At 47.4% G+C, this 21,714-nt stretch overlaps 2 protein-coding genes and 2 non-coding genes across 4 annotated transcripts; 3 read left to right on the forward strand and 1 right to left on the reverse strand.

Moving 5' to 3' along the window:
• LRSAM1 (leucine rich repeat and sterile alpha motif containing 1) lies at positions 1 to 13,858 on the reverse strand. Its single transcript, XM_062591302.1, is given in 18 exon segments — positions 1 to 134; positions 1,219 to 1,246; positions 1,248 to 1,301; positions 1,592 to 1,655; positions 1,657 to 1,756; positions 2,864 to 2,914; positions 3,130 to 3,203; positions 3,970 to 4,065; positions 5,685 to 5,781; positions 6,574 to 6,640; positions 7,183 to 7,313; positions 8,033 to 8,125; positions 9,599 to 9,723; positions 10,257 to 10,282; positions 10,621 to 10,704; positions 11,186 to 11,229; positions 12,840 to 12,896; positions 13,786 to 13,858. Coding segments are annotated over 18 exon segments (1,398 nt in total).
• A 4,161-nt stretch (positions 13,859 to 18,019) lies between these two features.
• On the forward strand, positions 18,020 to 21,180 carry RPL12 (ribosomal protein L12). The gene is made up of 7 exons (XM_062590803.1): positions 18,020 to 18,148; positions 18,240 to 18,313; positions 18,577 to 18,675; positions 19,408 to 19,489; positions 19,968 to 20,054; positions 20,880 to 20,992; positions 21,081 to 21,180. The coding sequence occupies exons 1-7, from the start codon at positions 18,112 to 18,114 to the stop codon at positions 21,084 to 21,086; spliced, it is 498 nt and encodes a 165-aa protein (XP_062446787.1). The 5' UTR covers positions 18,020 to 18,111; the 3' UTR covers positions 21,087 to 21,180.
• On the forward strand, positions 19,108 to 19,236 carry LOC134148840 (small nucleolar RNA SNORA65). The gene has a single exon (XR_009960281.1). It is a non-coding gene; the product is annotated as a small nucleolar RNA SNORA65 (small nucleolar RNA).
• On the forward strand, positions 19,687 to 19,817 carry LOC134148841 (small nucleolar RNA SNORA65). Its single transcript, XR_009960282.1, has one exon. It is a non-coding gene; the product is annotated as a small nucleolar RNA SNORA65 (small nucleolar RNA).
• Positions 21,181 to 21,714: the final 534 nt, after the last annotated feature.

Below are 21,714 nucleotides of genomic sequence, written 5' to 3' on the forward strand. Positions count from 1 at the left end.
TCAAGTTCTAGTTATGAGGCCATCAGAGACTCTCCTCTTCCACTGGAGCTCAAACGACAGGCCAGGGAGGACCTTGCTCTGCCCCGTTACGAGCTGCGCATGGCTGCAGCGCATCAGCTGTCCCTGGACACATCCTGCGTGTGCCAAAGAGGAAGCCCCAGACCTTTGGCACAATGTAGGTGCAAGGTGCTTGTCAGCATCGCAGAGCACCACGTGCCTACAGCCACATCTTCCTCTGGGAGGATTCACCCACCTCCACGCAACAGTGCCTGTTGCAGGAGCACAGACATGCCCTGGCCACAGCAGGAGAGCTGCAGAGTCAAGATGGGTTCAGTTCTTGCTGAGTGAGAGGCATTTCTGAAGGCAAATATATTAGCCAGAGAGGCACAAGTTTGCCCAGTTCAATCACCCAGGGCTTCCATGCAAGGGGATCCTGGGCAGGCAGTTAGAGGGGGAGCCACAGACGAAGAGGGAACACACGGCAATGGCTGAGAAGCCATCAGAGAACATAGAAAGCTCCTGAGACACCCGGATGCAGCCAGTCCTGGTGCCAAGCACAGTGGGAGGGCAGTGTTAGTCATACTAGGTGAGCATCTGTTCAACACCGATACAGAGCAGAGCAGGAACATCACCGTGGGAAGGGGAGGTGACCACAGGAGGAGAAGGACCTGGAGGAGCCGAGGGTTACCTGGGGGTGTTACAGAGCGGGATATGGAGCCAGGCACCTCGGTCTCCATTGCTTCCTCTAGGCACAGCCCAGTGCTGTTTGTGCACTTGCATGTGTGTTGTGCAAAGAAAGCACACGTGAAATGGGCCTGAGGGGTCAGGGCTGGATTGAGCACCCCAGGGTTTCCCGTATGTCTGATTTGATGACAGACACGCATGGAAACTCAGCAAGGTCTTCCCTAAGCTTGTAAGGGTCCTGCCCTGCCTCCCTGCCTGCTGCAATGTCTCAAGCCAGGATATGTTCAGGAGTTTGAGGGGCTAGCAACCAGCCATGGCCATTTCTGACAGCCCAGGGCCAGCCTGGGGACACAGACATGGCGGGAATGTGCTGGACACTGCCGAACTCCACTCCCTGTTCCAACACCACGCATGCACCGGGCTTTCCTCCACAGGGGGAGGCATCTGACCCTGCAGATCTCCCCATTGAAGGCTTGGGGACCGGGGGCTGGTGTGCAACATGCCAATGACCAGGTAGAAAAGAACTGGTGGTACCTGAGATTGTCTTGGCCACAGTCAGGATTCTCCTGGGCTTGTTTGAGGATTATACACTGCAGGCCAGTCTCCATAACACTAATCTGCAGTGCAGGAGGATGCCTGTTGGTTTTTGGAGGGGAAAGCAAGGAGAGGACTGAGAAAAGAAACAGCCAAGTGATGGCTCGCCCTGCAAGTGCTCTGGGAGAGCCTTCTCCTGGTAGGGCAAGGCACAGAGCATCTCTCCTTACACAGATATTACAACAGGAGTTCTGACACTCCTTTCAGCAAGACCTGCCATGGCTCTAGCCACAAGGACAGCCATACTCAAAGACAGGTTCAGTCCCGGTACAGAGTCACTGTCCCCCTGCGCAGTGTATCTGCTGTCTCATACCTTTTCAAGGTCACTGGCAGTCATGGTGCTGAGCACTCGCAAGCATACTCGATGGTGTACAAAGTGGCACATACTGCTCAGCTGACAGCTCGATTAAAAGGTTCACTAGCTGCCTCTCAAAGCTCTTTTCCTGTAAAACACAAGACGAGTTCCTAGCCTTTGCTCCTGAGAAAGGGTGCAGGGACATGCTGCAGGCCAGCTCATAGCTACACAAGACTGGCAGCAAGGACAAGCAACGCGCTCATCCTGGCTCTCAGGGACAGCCCTGCATTTTACTTCCCTAAAGTCACCCAAGTTCAAAAATCCAGCAGCTGGAGGAGCTTTGGACCCAGATATTTTATGAACACAACCCATAATGCTGTGTTTTTGGAAGAATGAAGCACAAGCATTTTATCAGCTGATGCCTGTAACAGCACCTGCTTTGTAAACTCAAGCTGGTGGGCAACATGGACATAGCTCAGATCAGTCTCTTTAAGACTATCCCTGCAGCTATTTTAATAGCACAAAGTCCCTGGTGCAGTATATCAGAACCTGAACTGAAAGAGATTTCTGCATTTAGATGAACTCGCCTGGGAATTCAGGGACTCGAGGGGAGCTATCCGGGAGTTATAGAGACAAAAAGCCCCCCATTAAAACGCTCAGTGTCCTCTGCTCCTGGTGAGTGGTTTCACCACGGGATATCAGCTCCAGCGCACTGACAGCAAGTTGAAGCATTTGCTCACTACCTACTCCCACAGCAGCCCTAGAGCCATATCCTTCAATGTGCAGGAATGAGAAGGGGCTGACCAGCCTCAGACTTGCTCAGGCTAAATGCACTGCAGTCTCATGTCTTCCTAAAACACCTTGTCAGCTTGTGAGAGGGATTTGTGCCCTGAGGCTGTCAAAGCTCTTAAGGTTCTCCACCACTTCCTGATCTGAGATCTTTCTCCTAATGTCAGATCAAGAGAAGAATGACTGTGAGCACTGTGTCCATGCTTACCTCCATGCATCAGCCACTGCTGCTTTCCCCACCAGCCCAGTTTCATTCTTCTCCTTCCCGCTCTGCTATTGCATTTCACCTTCTACAGAATGGAGCTCAGAAAAGCTGGCTAAGAATGGGAACGAAAATATGACTCAAGGCAAAGTTCCAGCGTGCTAGTTGGAGATACAGTGGACTTGTGTGGAAACAGCAGCCCTGCTATGTACACAACCTGAAGGAAAGAGCAGTTGAAATTGTAGATCATCCCTCCAGGACCAATGCAAGTCTTTCTCCTAGTGACCATTCTCCAGTACTTTGTCCACATGAACATTTAGATGATTGAAGCAATGGCAATTCCACTAGTTCTCTGAATCTAAAAAGCTGCATTGACACTCCCTTCTCTGGAAGTAGGAGACCAGAATTTAATTTAAGCAACACTGCTCAATGCTTTGTTACAGAGCTCTTGACAGTACAAGGGGCTCTTCATTTCCCTCAAACCCTACTCTCTGTTCACAACAATTTGAACTTCCTCAGAAGGAGCTCATCAAATGGGGTATGAGCTCTTTCCTTTGGTGCTGACTCACCTGGTTCCTGATCTGCTGGTGCATAAGATCTTTTTCTAGTTGGAGAGCTTCAAAGGCAGCTTTCTGCATCGCGCTCTAAGGGACAGACAACATCCCGCTTAGTGAGGGCTGTTCTTGCAGCTATAACCGGACTAACAACTCTGCCGCCTTCAGTGACTCATGTACAAACATTTGAACAGTGCTTACTTTGTGTGATGGAGGCCCCATTTACGCCATGGCTAACATCTCACAGTCTCAAAAGATAAAACTGTCTTTACAGGCAGACACAGACGTTAAAGTCATGCTCTTCAAACACACATTGGGAATGCTCTATATGGACCTGATCGCTCATTTTCAGCAACACTGAGCACTCAGACTATTAGGCCTGTGCAATATGGGCCCGGGTGCCCGGTGCTTCTGAAAGCTGAGCCACAGAAGCCTCAGATTCAAAGTTGAGGCATTCAAAAGGAGCAGCTGCTTTAAAAATGCTTCCTGTTGGCAGCTTGTCTCAAGTCACCCAGCCAAGCTGCCAAAAAGCTAAGACTTCTGTCTCAAAATTCTCTGTATTAATCATCAGATCAGCTTTGCTAATCATGGTTTGTGCTGCTGTCCTTTATGAAAATTTGCTGTGTGGTTAAAGAATGAAATATATTTTTCTTTCAATGGCCAAATTCAACTTGTTGAAGTACCAGAAAATCTCAAAGCTTAGCAAATATTTCTGCAAGGTTATAAAGCAATTTTTGCATACAGCTGGGCTCTGCCACTGTCACTCTGTGGAGTGCCCTGGTGCTGCCACTCAAGCCTTTCACGGGCAGTTGCTTTCCCTCGGTCAGCCCTGCATGCAGCTTGTTCCCCCACTTATCTCCTGCAAGATCCAGCTAATGGCCTTGCTCTGATGCAGTTGCTGCCAAGCCAGGATTTGTTGGAACTTCTGATGCATCTCAGCTAGGCTGCACGAAGATACATTTGCCAGGGAAGTCTGAGATCTTAGCACCAACAAGAGAAAAAGTCATAACGGGGAACCCAGGAATGGAGGAATTTGCTGCTGAACAGCCATGACACACATCCCAAGGCACAGCTGAAGGCTGGCAGCTATGAAACCTCCTTCCCCAGCCCTGAACCAAACCTGCATCACAGATGAAGCCAGAGCAGAAGCACAGCTGCCTGCACGTGCACAGCTCCAAGTCCAAACTGCGGCTGTCCCCAAAAGCTGCCCAGATGAGGAATTTGCAAGTCAGTATGGGAAAGGGGGTGCTGATGAAGGAGATCCAGACAAGGTGGACGATATTCCCTGCACGTGCGGGCAGGAGCGTGTCTGTTCACTGCCCTCTGTTGGGAGGCCATAGGCAGACAGGGTTGCTTTTATGCAGTCACCAGATGCTGCCAGACTGAAATTTCTCATTTTCTTTACTACACTGATTCCATCTGACGTTTCACTACTGGTGGGGATGTTTTCTCATTGGTTTCCTGGAGTGACATGTCCCAGCTTGCAGGTATCAGTGGACTCAAGGTCTCATAGCTCTGCAAATGATAAAATCCTCCAGCTCTGTGTTTTTTTTTTTTTTTTTTTTTTTTTTTTTTTTTTTTTTCCAAGTTCTAGATGTGCTTCCTCACAGGTCCTGCAAGAACTATCACACACTAGAACAGAGCCTGGCTTTTAAGAAATACAAGTGCATGACATGAGCCTCGCAGAAGTCACACTGTTCGTGTAAAATGAGGTGACTGATTACTGGGTTTCTGCCCTGGACCTATCTCCTCAAACAAGCAATGGGCACTGCAGCCTGCTTTCACAGTACGGTGCAAACTCAGGACAAGCTCTAAGTTAGTTTTAAAGTAGACACGGAAAACAGGAATTTTGCCGGGCCTCTGAGGGACACACGTGTCCCCACTCAGCTCCATTGGATCCAAGATAGTATGTCAATCATGCTCTGAAGTGCAGTTTTACTCTAAAAGGCGACTGTGTATAAATGGCCCTGGAAGATGTCACTTTTCTTGGCTTAGAGGAACTAGACTTGCTTCTGAAGAAAAGGGAGCCCCAACCTGCCCTGTGACCTGCTCAGCAGAACTATTCAAAACGCCACACTGGAGTGCACAAGTAGAAGACTCTGACTACCCCCAAGAGAATCTGGACCATCCTGTGCCGTAATTCTTCTCTTCTCCTCAAAAAGTGTATAAAAAACCCAATGGAAAGAGAAACGTTATCCTTGAGGCAACCCTGGGAAAAGAGGAAAGCAGTTTTGTGCTGCTTCTTGACACTAAATTGGCCAACAAAACCGGAATAAGAGCAGTCTAATTTCATCCTCCATATTTAGCAGAATGTATGAAGTAAAATAAACAGTATAAAAAGTGTTAGTTAATTCAAAGCGTGATTAACATGCATATTCTTGTGGTTAGGAAGTCGTCCACTTAATCAAGTTTAAGAGTTTCCTTAAATTGTATTGTCTCTTACAGAGCTGTCTTACTCCACCCCAATGGCTGCAAGACTTTCTGAGCGTATACATGGGAATCATGCTTGGGGCTGCTGGAAAGAAAGGGACTTTTTAACAGTACCTCCAGTCCCAGAGATCTCCTGGAGCACTTTTGGCTAATGAGATCTTGCCAACAAGACTCCAAGGTCACTTGGATGAGCTTATCCTCGTAATGCTCAGCCAGCATTTGCTGTATGGCAGCTAGGAGACAGAAGTGCCATCAGTCTGTATCAGGAGCTGGTCCTAATCTACCACTATTGCTACAAGCGCTTGCCAGTAACAGCACCTGCTCTCTCATTTCCAGCCTGTCCTTGCTTTTTCCATTTCAGCTCTTTAAGAGCAAAATCAGCCACAAGAATCATGGCCATTTATTGGGAAATTAGATGAGCAAATTCCACCCTGCCCGTGCTTGCATCTCTTCGGCTCTCAGAGGAGCTGAGTCACTGCCTACTGACCCTAGACAGGCTGCAGGTCTGCCCCTCCCTGCCGTGAGTCTGTGAGTCGTCCAGCCTTTGAGGTGAGAACACACACAGCATTTCCCTTCTAACCCCAGCAAATCCACTCATAATTGTAAGGAGCAGAAATGGCTCCCGTGCTCCATCCTTATTTAGCTCCTGCTGTGCTTCCTGCCTCATGAACCTGATCGTGATGGTGCCTCCAATATATAACGTGCTTTGTGTGCACACAGGATGGAGCATCTTCTTCAATCTTGCAGACTCCCTGTGAGACATGCTCTAGTTTTACCAGGGAGTTTAACTCTTCTCTCCAGTGGAGTCAGCAGTGAGTTGCAGGGGAAGGCAGTGGATCAGCTGTGGTACACACGCACTGGTCCCCTACCAAGCTCCTCCCTACTGCACCAAGGAATGGACAGCAAGAATGTGTACACAACCGAGCACCTCTGATGTGACTACCATTTGTGCTTCCTTAGGGGCAGAGAAAATTACTCTGTAGTTGCCCAACAGCAACTTAGCATAATTGCAAGCCTTTTCTCACCATTCCCAGGTTGGGATGGAAATGTATTAACATCTGGGTCAGAATCACAAGGCTCTTCTATAGTTTGCTGTCCCTCAAGTAATTGTTAGAAACACACATGTATTGCACAGCACCATATCACACTGTCACTCCTGTCCCTTAGCTGCATCATTGTTTTCAAGACAATGACTAAAACTAACATAGATCAGAAAAATATTAGAAGGAAAATGCAGTATCATAGAAAGCCTTAGCTACGACAGAGTTCCTAGAGGTTTCCACTCCAACCTCCTGCTCACAGCAGGACTAATTTCAAGGTCAGATCAGGTTGCTCCAGGCTTTGTCCTGCCAAGCTATGAAAACGCCTAAGGATTGAGAGCTCTCTTCACGGCTTGCCTTCCTGGGTCTGGAAGTGATAACACTGTTTCCAACTGTCTGGGGAAGAGATGACCCACCCATAACCACAGTGCTATGCCTGGTTCTGGCATTGGTGCTCTCCCAATCCCAAATGACATATTTCATAGAGTGCCAGGCCATGAGGGATGATGTGCCACGGGCTGTGAGCTCCACTGATGGATCTGAGGCACAGATGCAAAGCCCTTTCACACAACTTCTTACGTAGCAGAGCCTCACCTGCCACTCACTCTCCTCCTCCCCGTACGTATGCACTGTTCTGTCTGCCCCATCCAATGATGTTTCTCCTCCATCACTCTCCAGCATGAGGAGCACATACCGCAAGGGAGAGTGGTATGGTATTCCACATCCTGGAAGAAATCAGACAAAACAAGACATTTGATGCTTAAGGACCTCTGTGGCAGCATGATTGAGGGCTGGTCTGTGTGTGAGACTGCTTCTAACTGCGCTCCCTCTCCCCAAGCGTGGATGAGTGCCTGAAACAGTTCTCTGCGCTCAGGCAGACCTAGCAAGGAGAAGCTGTGGGAGGAGATAGTGCCACCCCATTCCCACCAGGAAGATGATCAAAGCACGGCTCGGAGGAGGTGGTGGAGAAGGGAAGCACAGAAGCCATGAGGGCTGTTCCCGCTTTTGCAGACAATCGCGTGGCAGGATCCCCTCCAGAAGCAGCCGGAGCACTTTTAGACCTGCGCTGACCTGTGCTAACCTGCTCAGGGAGAAACGCTCCCTTTGCACCGATACAGGCAGGTTAGTCCAGTGGGGCTGTAAAGGAGTTTTGTGCATGTATTAAAACAAGCTCTGACTGTTATTACAGGGATTAGTGCAATGTCTGACACGGCACTTCTCCTGCATAAAGTCTCTCCAGACCTTCCTGTCTGTATTAAACACAGTGTTAATAAACTCACAGCACATTATCTTTGTCCTCTGAGTTTTCAACCAAGTTTCACTTTCCTTTTAGTAAGGTATCAGTCAATAGGCCCCAAGCCCTTCCTCACAGAAAATGAGGGTAGAAGGGACCTGAAGTGATTACTGAATCCGTCTTTTTGTCAGCCAGACTTTTCTTGCTTACCTTTACAGAGGAACTGCTGAATGGACTCTGTACCTGCACTGCAAATGTCAGGTGATGGGTAGGTCTTGGAAGAAGCACCTAGGGTCAGCATTTCTGAAACAGAACACAGAAAGCTTCAGGTTATTCTGGCAGCCCAGAGCCCAGCTGGTTCAAGGCTGAGGACCCAGAAAAATGAACTGCAACATTTAACTTATACCGCATAAAAACTAAATTACAGAATATCTCAGTGCTAGTGTTTTCCTCCGCAAAGGCTTTAAGACTTCACAAAGAAAGCGGAACAGTGTGTTATTTAAGTCATCTGCTGTTAAATGTCATTATTTACATAAGTCATCTTATCATGTAAGTCATCTGTATCTAGTTGAATTCCTAAAGTCATAACAAGGGAAGAGAATTCTGCTAGATCATCTTTTCTGCTGGTAGCAGGACCACTTAGTCTTGCAGCTCCTCAAAATTTCACTTACAGAGTGACAACTGTATGCGATCTTAAATACTGACATAAATACGAGGTTGTATGAAATTTCTGCTGAGTGTCTGACACCTTTCAGAGGTGTGGTGATTCCAATGGCCCTTATTTGGGAACTTCTGTGCTGGTCCTTCGGTGGAACAACCCCACCCTGCAGAGATGTCTACCTCATGTTTATGCACAAAGGGTATGAAAATTCTCAATTACAGGAGTTTTCTTCTAAATTTCTGCGTACTGGATCTCTTAAGCATGATGCGTGCAAGGGCATGGAGAAAAGAGCGATACCAGTTAGGAGCACTGGAAGGACCACCTTCTCTTTTGCCCTACTGTGACTACCAAAAGGACATAATGTTGTCTCCTGTAGGGAGGCAGTTAGCAGGAAGTCCCCAAAAGGAGACCACGTCTATTGAACACACGGGAGCAACTGCAAAAGTCCCTAGTCCCAAAGACTGCCTACAAGTGAAGCCTGATGTTACGTGTTCGAGGCATGACAGCGTTTATTCACATCCTGAATCCTGAATGTTGATATCTGAGTCAGCCCTGTTGCCTGAGATTTGCACAGCTTAGTACTGACAAGTTTGGCAGCCAGAAGGTAACACATCCATAAAAATCCTGATACTTGTCTCATTTTGAATATGCACTCCAGGGGGCCAGGAAGCTGGCAATGACTCAGAGTACAGTCGTGGCAATTGAAGCAGAAACCTCAACATTTAATCTGCTCATTTACCATCAGTCTAGGTGGAAAGGACTGAGTCAGTCTGGGCTGACAGTCACAATTTGTGCTCTCAGAGGCAGCCTTGGCAAAAAGTACTTGGAGGATTACTCCCTATGGATGATTTTTGTCATGATTAAGCCATGGCAGAAAATGATCAGAAGAGAAACTTGCTATAAGACAAAAACAGGAAGAACAGGCAAAACCAATTTTTTACACCAGGGACCACACACAGCCTAGTTACAAATCCTCAGAGCGAGTGGTCCCCAAGCCCTCACAATTCCCCTTCTGTGCTAAATTTAGGATCATATTGATCAACAAGGAAGGGAACCAGCCTACAATGGAACACACAGCCTTCGAAGGGGAGACACAGACACCGCCGGCTGGGTGCATACCTCCAGCAAGCGGATGTGAGCCAGTGCCTGTGGCAGTTCTTGCAACATGTTCTCACTGATATTCAGGGCTTGCAAACGCCACAAGCCACTCACAGTAGGAGACAGCTCCTTCAGCTTGTTGCTTAGAGAAAGGGAAGCCATTTAGTCCTAGGTACCATATTCAAAGCAGGACCCCCGAAAGCTCATCTGCCAGAAGACCGAAATCTGCTCATAGGAGTGTCATTTTCTGTAATCTGGTACAGGGATGACGTTGTCATGGGGCACATGATGACTCCGAAGACTGCCATGTGCCATTGCCAACCACAGTAAATGGGGACCTAGATACACTTGTACACTTGTACATGTCCAGCCCTCATGTGCCACCTCAGCAGTGGTCCCACATGCAGAATTGATCTTCTCAGTTAAGGTCACTGTTAGAGATTTGATCTGTGTTCTTTATCAGGAGAATCTTCGTAACATGAAGTCATCTTCCCTTCAGTGTAAGTATCAGAGGCAGGAGAGTGACAGGACAGTGAGCTGCTGAAGTGACTCTGCTTCTTATGGAAAAACAGCCTGATGGTGGTAGTGCTGAAAGCCCTCAACATCTCTGGAGATTACAGCTCTGTCACACACTGGCCCCCTGCCACCAGCTTGGTTCAGATGCAAATGACCCACCACTGAAGTAGATAGAGGACTCTAGCCTGGAGAGAGAGGGGTCCACCCCACAACACACTCAACCCTTGGACTTTCTGCTGAGGCTGACCACAACCGAGAGAGGCTGTTGAGGAGGGAAGTGTGGGATTGTGAAGATGATAAATGAGTCCTAGAACTGATTATGATTTCATATAAACTACTTAGTAACTGCTATCTATCTACTTGAGAGGTGGTTGATCTGCAGACCCAGGAAAGGAAGATTTCACATTTTGGTACTGATCCTTGATGACAGTTAGTCAGACAGAAGGGATTTATTTGAGCTCAGGTCTTTTAATACAGTTAGAAAGCAAGGGAAAGGGGCTGCAAGTTAACTGTTAAAAGTCACGATTATCTTCACGGTTATGAGATTCAGGAGGTTGCAGGACTTTAGAACTAGAGATGTACAACCATTTGTATGAATAATCAGCACCTGAGGAGGAAAAATCCCATTGCAACGCGAACACAAGACACTTTGCAGTTGAGAACAAGCACATTTGTTGAGATTGAATTTTGGGGGTGGGATGCACTAGAGGTTAGTATCTTCTTCAGTATCGTATAAAATACTAAAATAGTAAATGGATTTTCATAGAGGGTCAAACATTCAACATGAGATCTAAACTGGTGGCAAAGTACTTTCATGAGAAATAATAACATGATTAGGTAGGCTAAGATAGAAAGAATTATCTCATCTTCCACAACAGAAGTTAGCTCTAATGCACTCAGAAAGGATTAGTTCTACCAAAACTGCTCTCTGTGTAGTATTGTACAAGTGGCCAAATTTGTCTTACGGGAGACAGTAAACTTCTTCTGAGACACCATATGAATACCCATATACAGGCATTCTGAATATAACAATAATAAACATAATAATAGAATTATTTGACAATTTCTGATAGTGCTAATAACATTACCTATTTTTGCAAGACTTTATAAATTGCAAAGGCCCCGTAAGGAATTTGAAAACAATTAAAAACAGTCCTATCAGATTTCTTAATATACTGCTATCCTTCTAAACACTATCCATATCTACCTGTAAAGTCTGAACAATGAACTTCAGTGAAAACTCCAACGATGCTTAGAACTACGGGCCACTGGTTTTGGTCCAGCATGCCAGTACTTCCTGGCTAGCTTCCATTTAAAACAGCTTACAAAGGCTCTACACAACATGACAGTGTTGTGCACAGCACCAAACAGACCGTGAGGGTTAGGCAGAAGTGCAGCTCTTACGTGATTTAATACTCTCTGTGCAGATGACTCAAGAGCACATGCTCATTTTCAGTTAGTCATCATACAAATGTATTCTATGGGTTTCTAACCTCAGTTAAACACCACAGAAGACTAAATGAGAAAGGGAAGCAACAGGTAGGACTGAGAGTCTTCATATGTGCTGGCCTTTGCAGCAGAGAGGGAATCAGTGAAGAGCTAGTCCAACAAATTCAGCCCATGCCAGCCAGGACTCTGGGTGCTGTGACCTACTCTGCAGCATGGAACTGGCATTGGCCAAACTGTTGTCTTGCCTCTAGCTTCAGAGTTAATTTTAAGGCCAAACTGATAGCTCACTTAATTTATTGAAACTACAAAGGCTAAAATGAAACAGTGAGGCAAGGAGTTTGGTGGTACCAAGCCAAAAGGAGCAGCTGGGGATCTCAGAACCAGCTGCAGCTATGAATGGAGCCGGTTCATGATGCATCATCAGTCTGCCACCTTTTTACCCAGACCCGCTCACAGACTGTCCCACCCAGATCACAAACCTACACACAAGATGCTGTTGGCATCTGATCTTGCAACAAAACATCTCAAAAGCTCAGCAAAGTTGCACAGTAGGCAGCTATCCTTTCCAGGATGCTTCCAAACCTCTCAAGAGAGATCAGCGCAGCATTCACTAGCTTGTTTGGCAAAGGCTTCCTCTGACAAAAGGTTACACAGGTACAAACATTTTAGAAACACAGGGCAATAAATAAAAGCTGAAAGTGAGACAGAAATGGGCCTATGCTTAGCAGGATTGAGTGGCTGCCAGAATGCAAAGCTGTGTCTGCTCTGAAGGCCTGGCAATTTGGCACTAACTACTCACACTCCAGCAGCTGGCTTGTTTCTAATTTAGTTGGCTGTCATAAAAGAAGCCAAACTGGAAGTGAAATTTCTTTAACTGGCCGCCTGGAACCAGAGATTTTCACTCGTACAGAAAAGTAAGTGCAGGTGGCAGACTTTGTAGCTCTAAGGTTACAAATAGTTAGCCTTTTGCAACTAAATTCCCTTAGGAATTAGGAATAAGGGTCATACCAAAGTATTGGTGGAGACCATTCTGCCTACCCATCTTGTTCAACAAAAAAGGATTCCCAATATGGAAAGACTGTGGAACCAGCAGGTAGGGTGGGCGATCTCATACAAAAAAGGGAAGAAACCCTATCCTGAAAGCCAGGGTTCAACAGACATTGAAATGGCTCAGCCAGCAATACGGCCATTTCTGTTTCAAGGCCTATAGACATAATACGAAAGCTAATCTTTGATAAGCAGTAGAAGAGAAATCAGACCTGTGAACTAATATTGCAAGTTGCAAAAACCATGCTTGTGAAAGTTCCCATTTCGATACGTCAAGACTGTCAACAGCACCATCTTCTTTAGCTTGGGGAGAGAAGATATGCACCAAGATCATTAGAACATGTGGAAACAAATGGCCTCTTGCTGCATAGTGACCCAATAGTGCCTTCTCTAGAAAATATAATTACAGCTTTCTGATGCAGCCATGTAACTAGGTAAAAATACCAGGTGCAAAGGGGGCTGCTATGATCGCTGCAAGCAAAGCAAACCAGGAAACCAAACTCAGCAACAAAACCCCTTTTGGTGCTATAGATGAATCTGTATGAAGAGCCAAAGCACCTCTTAACTTTGCAATTTTAATAAAAAGCAAATGAAAGGGAATGATGGGTTCTCAGGCACCTGAGAGGCATTTCTATGAGCAACAGCAGCACCAGTCTAGCCTGTGAAGAACCTGCATGTATGACTGGCACATCCCACCAGGCAGATCTACCTTCTTCTGTGTTCAGAACTGTACATAGAAACAAAAACAACTACTGTTGCTTTTTTGCTTCCATTAGAACTGCAGAACCAACTCTTCTCTGTTAAAAAGGAGCAAACACTCATCCTTCTGGGCAAAAGCGTTTTTCCATGTTCAAATCAGCGACAGCCAAAAGTGGCTGCCAGCCCTAACAGCAGTGAAACCAGACAAGTCTCACTGTGAGCAGCACTGTGTCCCTAGAATTAGCTTTTAAAGAAACAATGCTTTGTAAAGCAATAAAGCCTGCTGGTGTTACTGTCTCCACTGAGTTTTCAGAACTGGAAATCATGATCATGAGCTGAGCATATGCAATACAGAGCTAATTCTAGAACAGACAGATTAAGCTATCCCTTTCCAGCCCCATAGGAGGTGGTGCCTAACCATGACAACTCCAGGCGATTCACTTGGCATCCAGGACTAGGTAATGAGAACAGGAAAGACCTTGGCATTGCTTACTCAGGCATATTTGACACGCAAGGTGCTTTCGAGCATCATCACTGGGTTTCTTTTTACAGAAGAAAAGCAGCATCCTAAGTCTTTACTATAGCCCCATCTCAATGTCACAGACGATAACCATAAATCAGGCAGAGGGCTCCTGAAGTATGTGTTCTCTGAGGAGACTGGACTACAGAAGTGTGCTCTAATAAATTAAAAAAAAAGGGGAGGGGAATCAGCATCTCATCAATTGTCTTTGTTTAGGCCTTTCCTTGGCATGATCAAACAGGCAGATCCCAGCACACCTCCACAGTGGAAGTGTTAATGCGGGTAGCAAAAGCCTTGCTGTATCTCTGCGACGTGTAGATTGTCTTGGTCATCCCTGTGCAAGATGGATTAAGTTAAGCTGGAACACATCCAGAGCAAGGCTAGCAGGTGACCTGCGGAAGGGAGGGTCCACTCTAGAACAGGAACTAAAAAAAGCTGCAACTGCATCAAGAGATCGTGCACCAGAGATAAAGACAAGCCATTTAAAGACAGTTCTGGCCCAGCAACAAGCAATTGTAAAATATCCAGTAAAGTGTCTAATAGCTTAAAACCAGATTTTTATAGGCTTATAAAGCTGAAACAATTCCCAATAGTTTAATAAGCGCCTGCAAAGCCAGAATTATCTAAATAATACATAAAAACTCTGACGACAAACCAGAGCTGATTGCTGCTGTCCTAGCCACATGCAGGGCTGAGCTACCTGCCATCCCCAGCACATACAATCTTCATCCAGGCTGGGTGTTTCCAGCTTCTAACCAAGCACCTACTGCCCTTTTGAGGCATCCATGTGATCAGGCTATACTCCATCCCGTGATTACGGGGCAGTTTCTTCCCTGAAATGATTATTCTGGGTCACTATGGGATTGAGAGCTGGAAAATATTTTTCTGTTAACTCAACTGGACAGACTCCAGAGCAGGCAGCTGATCCACATGTAAAGGGAAGAGAAGCTGAACCAGAGAGAGAAAAGAGTGGATTGATGTAAAATGCCTTGTGAAATCAGGACTGGAGGTGGGTGATGGGGCTACAGAAACCAGATTCAATTTTGGAAGAGGACTTTGGACCAGTAGGGGAGAAAGAGGGAGTCAGTGGATACAGGGGGAAAGGCAGAAAACTGAGACTGGACAAGAAACAGGGAGACCAGCAGGTAATGAGATGAAAACCCGTTGGGATGCTGAGAAAAAGGGACTGGGACCAGCTAAGCAATAAGATCAAGTAGGAAGTGTGGCTAGCCTGAGACTGCACGAGAGATGTGGGCAAAAACCAGCAGCATGGAACAAGTCAGGTTTGGGATTGCTGGGGGTAAACAAGGGTCCACAAAAACAGCTGATGCAGATGTGACTGAATCTGGCTTGGCAATAAGAGCTGAGGTAGGATAGAGAAGAGAGAGGGGAGATACAAGAGCAGAACTGTGACAGTATGCCCAAAATGGAGACAACTGAAATGGCTGGACTAGGAGCCTGGAGCACAGGAGGAACCCAAGGAGCCACGACCAGCACTGCACAGCAAAGCTCGTGGACCCAGGTGGGGAACTACAGCTGCCAAAAGCCCAAATTGAGATATATTACCAGGACTCTATGAAGTTTTCACTGGAAGTTTCATTTTGCAATGACTTTTTTTAAACATCATTTTACCATGTAATTTCAAAAACAATACAAAAGACTCAATACTGTTCACTGGTAAATGGCACAGCTATATAATGCAGTTAACTTACTGCTCAGCAAAGCTCCTGTGTCATTGTGAATCAACCAAAAAAGAAGGGTTTTTTGCCAATTCAGTGTTAAAGATCTACAAATAGGTCTCAAACTATACAGACAAGCATGTAGCCACCAGGAACTGTCACAGCTATTCTTTGTGTACAGAGATCCATGCCGAAAAATAAACAGGGCTTTGTGTAGATAAATCTTTAGTGTAAAAGTGAGGTATAACTTTGGGTAAATGTCTCCAAGCAACTAACTTTCATTTCACTCCAAACAGGAGGAGGTAAAGATCACCTGTGTTTTACCGTTCTGCTACCATATATGATACACTGCAACCACTCCACTGGAATAAGCTAAGAGACACAGCAGAAGGGGCTAAGAAACAGATTTATTCTGCACGTTAGAATCAAGTTCTAACAGTTTCATGATTCTTTCCCAGTCATTCCACTTTTCTGTCTTTTCAAGAAGTTCAGACTACTGAAATTCCCAAATGCTCTCTGTGACCCACAGAACTCTAAGCGAGTCTGCTCACCATGAAGAGTCATCAGGCTCATAGGTAAAGGGCAAGCCAGGAGAGCAACAGCAAGAATAGGGTAAAACCTAGAATTCAGAAAATTAAGTACAAGGGAAGTTCACCATCAGGAGTTACTTAGGAAATCCAGGAATGCAGTCAAAAGCCATAAGCAAGGCCATAAGCCCAGAGACAGATCAAATTAAGGATGAGAAACCAGAAGGACAACAAGGTTGCTCGGAGCAAGGGAGCAACAGCTTTGTTGAACATGCTCAACTTTGGAGGATTTATATACCACCCTCTTATCTCTTCTTACTTTTCTCTGTTACTCCTGGATGCCTTTTGTTAGTCACATGGATACTGGAAAATCATTATTTAATTTTCACCCAAGAAAATGCAAAAAGATATGAAGGTTGAAGGACACAGTAAGGCCTACAGAAAAATCTCAGCACAACTAAGCAGGAACTGGCTCACACTGCATCTGCTTGTGACATTCTGCAGTAGATGAGCAGGGAAAAAACAGCACCAGGGGTCAGAAGATAAAAGGATCAGAGACTGGCTGAACTGCTTTAAATGTAAAAATTTACTTCACTCGGAAGACAGGTAAAATTTGCAAATGGAGAAGTTGTCCTCTCCAAAGACTGGCTTTTAGGCTCTGCAGTCCGTCACCAAAAGTGAAAACAGGAGTCATCGGTCAATAGAAGAACGGGCATCTGGAACATACCTGTATGTGTTACTACATTTTATATGCTGTAATTTTTATGTTAGCCATCTACAGCCCTATCTGTAATGCCTGGGACAGCTTCCACACTGAAGTAAATGAGTGTTCATGAATTGTAAATACTGCGTCCCTAAGGATGCCAGCATCCCAAGGACCCAAACCAAGCCCCAATTTTTAAAATACTCTGTATATTACAAATATGGCATGACACCATCACACAAGATGAAGACCTGAAAAAAGAAACATGCTTGCTGAAGCAGGAAGCGTGTCTGAGGTCTGAGTGCGACTCCTGCAGAGATGCTCCCTGCTCAGGAAGGACAGAGCTGTTACCAAACGTCTCCCAGGTAGCAGCTCTTGCGCGCCGAGAGGAAGCTTATCGACAGTAGCCTCAGTGCTGGCAGCAATCTCTGTAGCCCAACATGCAGCGCAAAAATAACCAAGGACATGGAAGGCAAACCACAGCTTTGTAAGTTACTCTTCTGCAGCACATTTGGTCTTTACGCGTGTGCGGTGTCACAAGATGGAGCAGGAGGGAGCAGCACCTCCCCGCAACGTCCAGGCTCTGCCCGGTCCCGCCCAGGCCCTCTCCCGGCGGTTCCCGAGTCAGATCCCATCCCTTTTCACCAGCTCTGGATGTAAGCTCTTTCTCTGCCTCTCGGTTCTTTCCCTTATTTTCACTATTCTCTGTTTCTGCTCTTAGGAATTCCCTCCCGTGTCCCCCTGGCAGTTCTCCCAAACATCCCCCCAGCGCTCTCCTGGACCTCCTTCATCATCACCCCAACCGCGCGGTTCCGCGCTTGAGGGCCGGAGCGCCGCCGCCACCGGCCCCGAGAGCCGCGGAAAGCGGCAGCACCGAGCACCACCACCACCTTTTCCCCGATAAATACACGCGCAGCTTCGGACACCAGCCCCTCCCCAGGCCCCGCTTTCGCTCCGGGGTGCCGCAGCCGCACTCGGCGCGGCCCCGCTCGCTCCCGACCCGGAGGCGCCCGCGCGCGGCCCGCGCCTCCACCGCCCGCACGGCGGACCGAGGGGCTAGCGCGGCCGCGCAGCGAGGCTCACGTGACTCCCCCCACGCCACCGGGACCAACGAGAAGAGGCCAGAGCGCCTCACACCCCAACCATAGACTCGCGCCCGGCGTCTCACAGCGCTCGTGCGCCCGCCCCCAACCGCCTTGCCCACACCCGACATGGCGCCGCCCGCGCCCGATATGGCGGCGGAGGCGTGGCCCGCGCGCCGCCGCCTCGCGAGATCTCGGCTGCTATATCCGCCTCCCGCGGGGGAGCCGCCGCCTTTCCGCCAGCCGCCGCAGCGCCGGGAGGCCGCCGCCGCCCGCATCCACCGCCATCCGCGCCCCCCGCCGCCGCCATGCCGCCCAAGTTCGACCCCAACGAGATCAAAGTTGGTAGGTGCGGGGCGGCGGCGGCGGCGGCGGGGCGGGCGGGGGGAGGCTGGCGGCGCGGCTGACGGCTGACGGCGCCCGTTTGTGCCCGCAGTGTACCTGCGCTGCACCGGCGGCGAGGTCGGCGCCACCTCCGCCCTGGCCCCCAAGATCGGCCCGCTGGGTCTGGTAGGTACCGCGGCGGCGGCGGGCGGGGGTTGGAGCTGCTCTCGGGGCGGCTCCGCGCGGCCTGGCCGGCTCCCTGCCGCCCCTGCCTCTGGCGCGCCGCGGGGAACCCGGCGGCTTTCCGCGTTTCCAGACGGCGCAAAAGAAAAATCATGTTGTTAAGGCCAAATCCAGCGTACGAGCCCCAGTGGGAATTCTTACGCTTCCTTCGGTTCAAGTAATTTTTTTGTTTGCATGTGTGTGTGACTTAATATGTCTGGTTTTAGTCTCCCAAAAAGGTCGGTGATGACATTGCCAAGGCCACGGGTGACTGGAAGGGGCTGAGGATCACGGTGAAGCTTACCATCCAGAACAGGCAAGCTCAGGTACTTGATGCCAAAAGGGATGGCTTAGTGGTGCAAGCATCAAGCTTGAAGTACCTGCGCTTGCGAGAACCACAAGCCTAAATCCCGGCAGGGTCGACTCAGCCCTTCATCCTTCCGAGGTGGATAAAATGAGTTCCACACAGTTTGTTGTGTGGGGGTCTTTCGGAAAAGACCTTAAGGCAAAAAATAATTGTTTGATCTTTCTGAGCACCTCTGACCTGAATCAGTAGTAGTTGCATATGTGTATAAAGCTTGGGGCATGTCAGGCTGAAGGTTCCCAGCTGAATGAGTGATGGGCAGAGATCTGCTCATGTGAAGAAGCTAATTTTTTATTCTGTTGTAGATTTTGTTTTACAAAGCACTTGACCAGGAAAACACCATGTCAAGCAATGTAAAAATCACAGAAAACTGCCTTAACTAATCCTGTAGCCACCTGCCACTATACCTGTCTTGTATTCAGTGGCTGGTATATTCCAGTGGTGAGCTAAGAAGAACCCCCAGTTCAGGAAGCAGTCCTCTTCTGTTTGTGAAGAGACCTGTGCCGAAAGGCTGGGAACAAGTTCTTGTACATGGACCTCTTTCTGTAATCGTAATGTATTCAATGAGCTAACTGAGATTGCAGTTCTCTGGTGAGTGGCTCTCTAGGAGCTAACTGCTAGGTTGTTAAATATGTTGGTTCACTATCTAATCCTGCTTAGAAGGAGGGGAAAAAATGCATCTCTCTTTATTTAGATTGAGGTTGTTCCTTCTGCCTCTGCTCTGATTATCAAAGCGCTGAAGGAGCCTCCCCGTGATAGGAAGAAGCAGAAAAACAGTAAGTTGTTACCTGGCTGTGGTTCCAAATATTATTTAGGAGTTAAGATGGGTTTACCTGCCTCAGCATAAACTGGCATGCAAATGCCATGGGGCTGGGTCTTGGGCAGCAGGAATCCCTTAAAGGTTGGTGTGCAAACAACAGGTTGTACATCAGCAAAGTTGAATTTCTTCTTTAAAGATTGAGTAGACTAGCCACCTGCTGCTGTACCTGTCTTGTAATGCAGTGACTAGTACAACTCAGAGGTGAGCTGAGAGAAAATGTCAACTTAGGAAACAGAGTTACTCCTCTTGTGTGGGTAGCTTTGTGCCGAAGTTTGGGAACACAAGTGCTGATGGCGATCCTGCTATAACTGTAGCTTCTGCAGTCTCCATATGCTTTAAGTGCTGGGAGTGGGTGCTCTCTAATGAAGCATGGGGAACTTAACGTGCACTGTGCTTAACTGAACTTACTGGTGCCATGGCTTTTCTCCACACAGTTAAGCACAGTGGCAGTGTCAGCTTTGATGAAATAGTGAACATTGCACGACAGATGAGACACAGGTCCCTGGCTCGAGAGCTCTCAGGCAAGTACTGCTGTTATGAAATTATACTGAGCCCTCAGCTCAATCTGAATGTTTGAGCTGATTCTGGTTTGTGTATGTGTGAGGGTTTTTGGGTGGGGAGGAGAGGGTCCCTCATAACCACATGGTGGTGGTGAAGCTCCTCATGCAGCTTGTCTGCTCAGACACTGAGGTGTTGGCTCTAGCACCATGTGGACCACCTTGTTCTGGCAGTGAGCAGCCAGCCCCTGTCTTCTGTGGTGGTACAGAATGGCAAAAAGAAACAAGGCAGGACTTAACTCGGCATTCCTGACCTGGCCACAGTACCTACTTCACATATGAGGCTGGGTAATAGGCAGCATCCACCTGGGCGCTAGTTAACTTAGTTGTGACAGAAGAGGGTTTTTTTTTTGTTTATTCTGTTTTTTTTCCCTGGTGTGTTCTTTGGAAAGCAATGCTCTAGATGTGGTTTAAAAACTGCTGTCCACTTGTGAGCACTGTGGCTATAGCATGCACACCTTAAAGAGAAGGAATAAGGGACGACTGAAGGAGTGTTAGCAATCAAGTTCCCTACTTGTTCCTGAGTTTGAGGAGATCTGAGCTGCAAGGGTGTAAAAGTACAATTTTACAATCTGAAAGTAAAACCTGAATGTGAGGTGAGGGGTCTTAAAGGCACTTTCCATGTCCCACGAGGTCCATCAAATGGTCTCCAGGCAGAATAGAGAAACTGCTGTGAGCAGAAAGATCCAAGTGCTACAACTGCAATACCTCTGTGGTACTTGAAAGTATCAGTGTTTCTGTGGTAAAAACACATTTGTGAGGCACTGACAAGCTGTCTTCCCACTGCAGGGACAATTAAGGAGATTCTTGGAACAGCACAGTCTGTCGGCTGTAGCATTGATGGTAGGCACCCACATGATATCATTGATGACATCAACAACGGTGCAATTGAGTGCCCAGCTGTAAGTATCCATCTCTGGCTGAAATTGCTTTGTTTGGACATCAGTAAAGGGTTCTCTACTAATGAGCTCTATTTGCTTCTTTCAACAGAGCTAAGACTGTGGAAAAGAAGTTGCCATATGAAGGTTCACTAAGTTTTTTTTGTAACAGCTTAACTACTTAATAAAACACCTAGTTGTCTGTGACTAAAGTGGCTGGCTTAATTTGTCCTTGTCTGATGCTGCATGAACAGTGGGCTCTGTCTAGAGTTCCTCTGCCCTGTGCAGCTGTCCAAAGGCGATAGGAGTTCTAAAGCTGAAAGCTAAGTTGCATGTATTTCCCATTTGCTAATTTGCTGCTTGGAGATTGTTTCGTTACAGCAAAATTGAACTTACAGAAGTGTTGCAGGAGTCAGAAGCGAAGTTGCCTCTAGCCAGGACTCTCTCACACACACAGTGTAGAGAGCAAACATCACTAACTTGTGTCCTGTGCAAGTCTTTTGTCAGCTCTGTTCTTGGCCAGTGCTAAATGTGCAGCTCTGACAGCAGCAAGGATTAGCCTTGCATTACAGTAAGTGCTGTGCTGACAGGTGCATCTCCCCCTGATGTTGTACAGCCAGAACACAGCGATTCACACTGCTTCTGTCTCCCACCTGTTGAGAAGTGATGTTGCTGAGGTTGGAAAATCAAGTATGGAGGCTGTCTGCCTCCATAACCTTGTGTTAGAATAGCAATATGTGCTTGTG

This window comes from Rhea pennata, chromosome 18 (genome assembly GCF_028389875.1).
Source record: "Rhea pennata isolate bPtePen1 chromosome 18, bPtePen1.pri, whole genome shotgun sequence".
Lineage (NCBI taxonomy): Eukaryota > Metazoa > Chordata > Aves > Rheiformes > Rheidae > Rhea > Rhea pennata.